Genomic DNA, 2,424 nt, shown 5'->3' with positions numbered 1-2,424 from the left:
TATTTTATTGCATGTGAGGTGTGTAGAAATCCAGTTGTGTACAATCATGAGATATGTATTTACAGTAAAGTCTCTCTTTCTTTACTTCTTTCTGGTTCTTCCTGATGGCTTTCCCTCTTTTTCCCTCATCCCCATTCTTTCTAGAATGTATGTACAAACTTACAGTACTTTAAGTGTCTTTAAGCTCAGACTGAAAGACTTTTAATATTTATGACTGTTGGCAACACAATGTCCATTACTTCATTTTCTTAAATTACATATTAATGATTCACTGTTCGTGATAATGTGGAACTAAATTGGTATAAGCTATGTCAATTTTAGTCATTTACTTAAATTCTACCTTTAATATTCTGTGGCCATGTCTTTTTTTTTTTCTTAAAGATTTTATTTATTTATTTGACAGACAGAGATCACAAGTAGGCAGAGAGGCAGGCAGAGAGAGAGGAAGGGAAGCAGGCTCCCTGCTGAGCAGAGAGCCCGATGCGGGACTCGATCCCAGGACCCTGAGATCATGACCTGAGCCGAAGGCAGCGGCTTAACCCACTGAGCCACCCAGGCGCCCTGTGGCCATGTCTTATGACAGATGTACCTCCCCCGCCACCAACTTCTTTTTTTTTTTTTTTTTTTTTTTATGATTTCCTTTAAAAGTTGCTAAATGCTTGGTCCAGGTTGGAAACATGCGCTAACAGAGGATGGAACAGAAGAATGGCAGTTCTTTCACGGGGTTTATCCTGCTGGGGTTCTCTGACCGGCCTCAACTGCAGCTAGTCCTCTTTGTGGTCCTCCTGATCTTCTACCTGTTCACTCTGCTGGGAAACGCCACCATCATTGCCTTGTCCCACCTCGACCCACATCTACATACTCCCATGTACTTTTTCCTCTCCAACCTAAGCTTTCTGGACCTGTGTTACACGACCAGCACTGTCCCTCAGCTCCTGGTTCATCTCAGGACAGCAGACAAGTCTATCTCGTTTGGTGGCTGTGTAGCTCAGCTCTTCATCTCACTAGGGTTGGGACGCACGGAATGCATTCTGTTAGGCGTCATGGCATTTGACCGCTATGCAGCCATCTGCAAGCCCCTGCAGTACACCGTGATCATGCACCCCCGTCTCTGTGCCCTCATGGCTTCTGCATCATGGTTCATTGGTTTTGGCAATTCGTTATTGCAGACAGTGCTCATCTTCCTTTTACCACTTTGTGGGAGAAATAAAATAGACCACTTCCTTTGTGAGATCCCTGCACTGCTCAAGCTTGCCTGTGTTGACACCACTGTGAATGAGTCTGAGCTCTTCTTTGTTGGTGTGGTCATTCTCCTCATACCTGTGATATCAATCACAGTCTCCTATGGTCGGATTGTCAGGGCGGTCTTCAGAATAAAGTCATCTGCAGGGCAGAGGAAAGCGTTTGGCACATGTGGGTCCCACATCACAGTGGTCTCCCTGTTCTATGGCACAGCCATCTACGCTTACCTCCAGCCCAGCAACAACTACTCCCAGGATCAGGTCAAGTTTGTTTCTCTGTTCTACGCCATCGTCACCCCCACGGTCAACCCCATCATATATACACTGAGGAACAAGGATGTGACGGGGGCAATGAAGAAGGTGCTTTGCAGGGGCCAGGACTCCAGATGACTGGGCGGGGAAGACCCTTTGATGGAACACATTGAATGCCAGAGTGATTAAGATGTTTGTGACCTATGTGGATCATCTAAAATTTCCGGTGATAAGTCTCAAGGGAATTTACTTACCTCATTCTTTGGAGCAAATGAGTGCTCAAAATCCAAGTTCATGGATCCACAGAACTTCCAGAGAGGCTGATTTTTGTTCCTAGATCATTTGCATATATATATGGATTTATTATTTAATTTGTGAAAGAGAGAGCATGAGCAGCAGGGGTGTTGTGAGAGGGAGAAAGAATCTCAAGCAAACTGTACCCTGAGCGCAGAGCCTGATGCTGGGATCGGTCCACAACCCTGAGATCACAACCTGAGCTGAAATCACGTGTCTGACACAAAACCAAGTGCACCTATCTGGCTGCCCAAGCATCTTCCTCACATTTGTATTTCAGAGAGCTCCACAGGTTTTCATATTTCACTCCCATTTGGGAATCCTATTCCATTTCTAAGTGCAAAAAGACATTTATGCACATAATATGAAGGCATAGACAAAGTAAGAATAGGAACCACTAACTCGCTGTAAGAAATGTTAACATTTTATCATTTTGTAGCAACTGTTGGAGGAGTGTCACTCACTCTTGCATTTGGATCATGGCCATATTACCAGGACCATAGGTTGACTGTATCATTGCTTTTTCACAGAATTAGGTGGGCATCTGTGGGAAAAGCATATTTTTAGATGAAGGAGAAATTTGGTAACATCACTTCTGATATAGCCATTCAGATATGAGGCCTGGTGTGATGTGAGC

General features: G+C 44.4%; 1 protein-coding gene across 1 annotated transcript; it reads left to right on the top strand.

Annotated features, from left to right (window-relative positions):
* Positions 1–692: 692 nt before the first annotated feature.
* On the top strand, positions 693–1,631 carry LOC125102002 (putative olfactory receptor 2B8). The gene has a single exon (XM_047732691.1). It carries the CDS (start codon positions 693–695, stop codon positions 1,629–1,631), a length of 939 nt encoding a protein of 312 aa, XP_047588647.1.
* The last annotated feature ends 793 nt before the right edge of the window (positions 1,632–2,424 follow it).

Source organism: Lutra lutra, chromosome 6 (genome assembly GCF_902655055.1).
Source record: "Lutra lutra chromosome 6, mLutLut1.2, whole genome shotgun sequence".
Lineage (NCBI taxonomy): Eukaryota > Metazoa > Chordata > Mammalia > Carnivora > Mustelidae > Lutra > Lutra lutra.
Note: the sequence above shows the minus strand (reverse complement) of the source record. Positions and strands in the feature narration are given on the sequence as shown.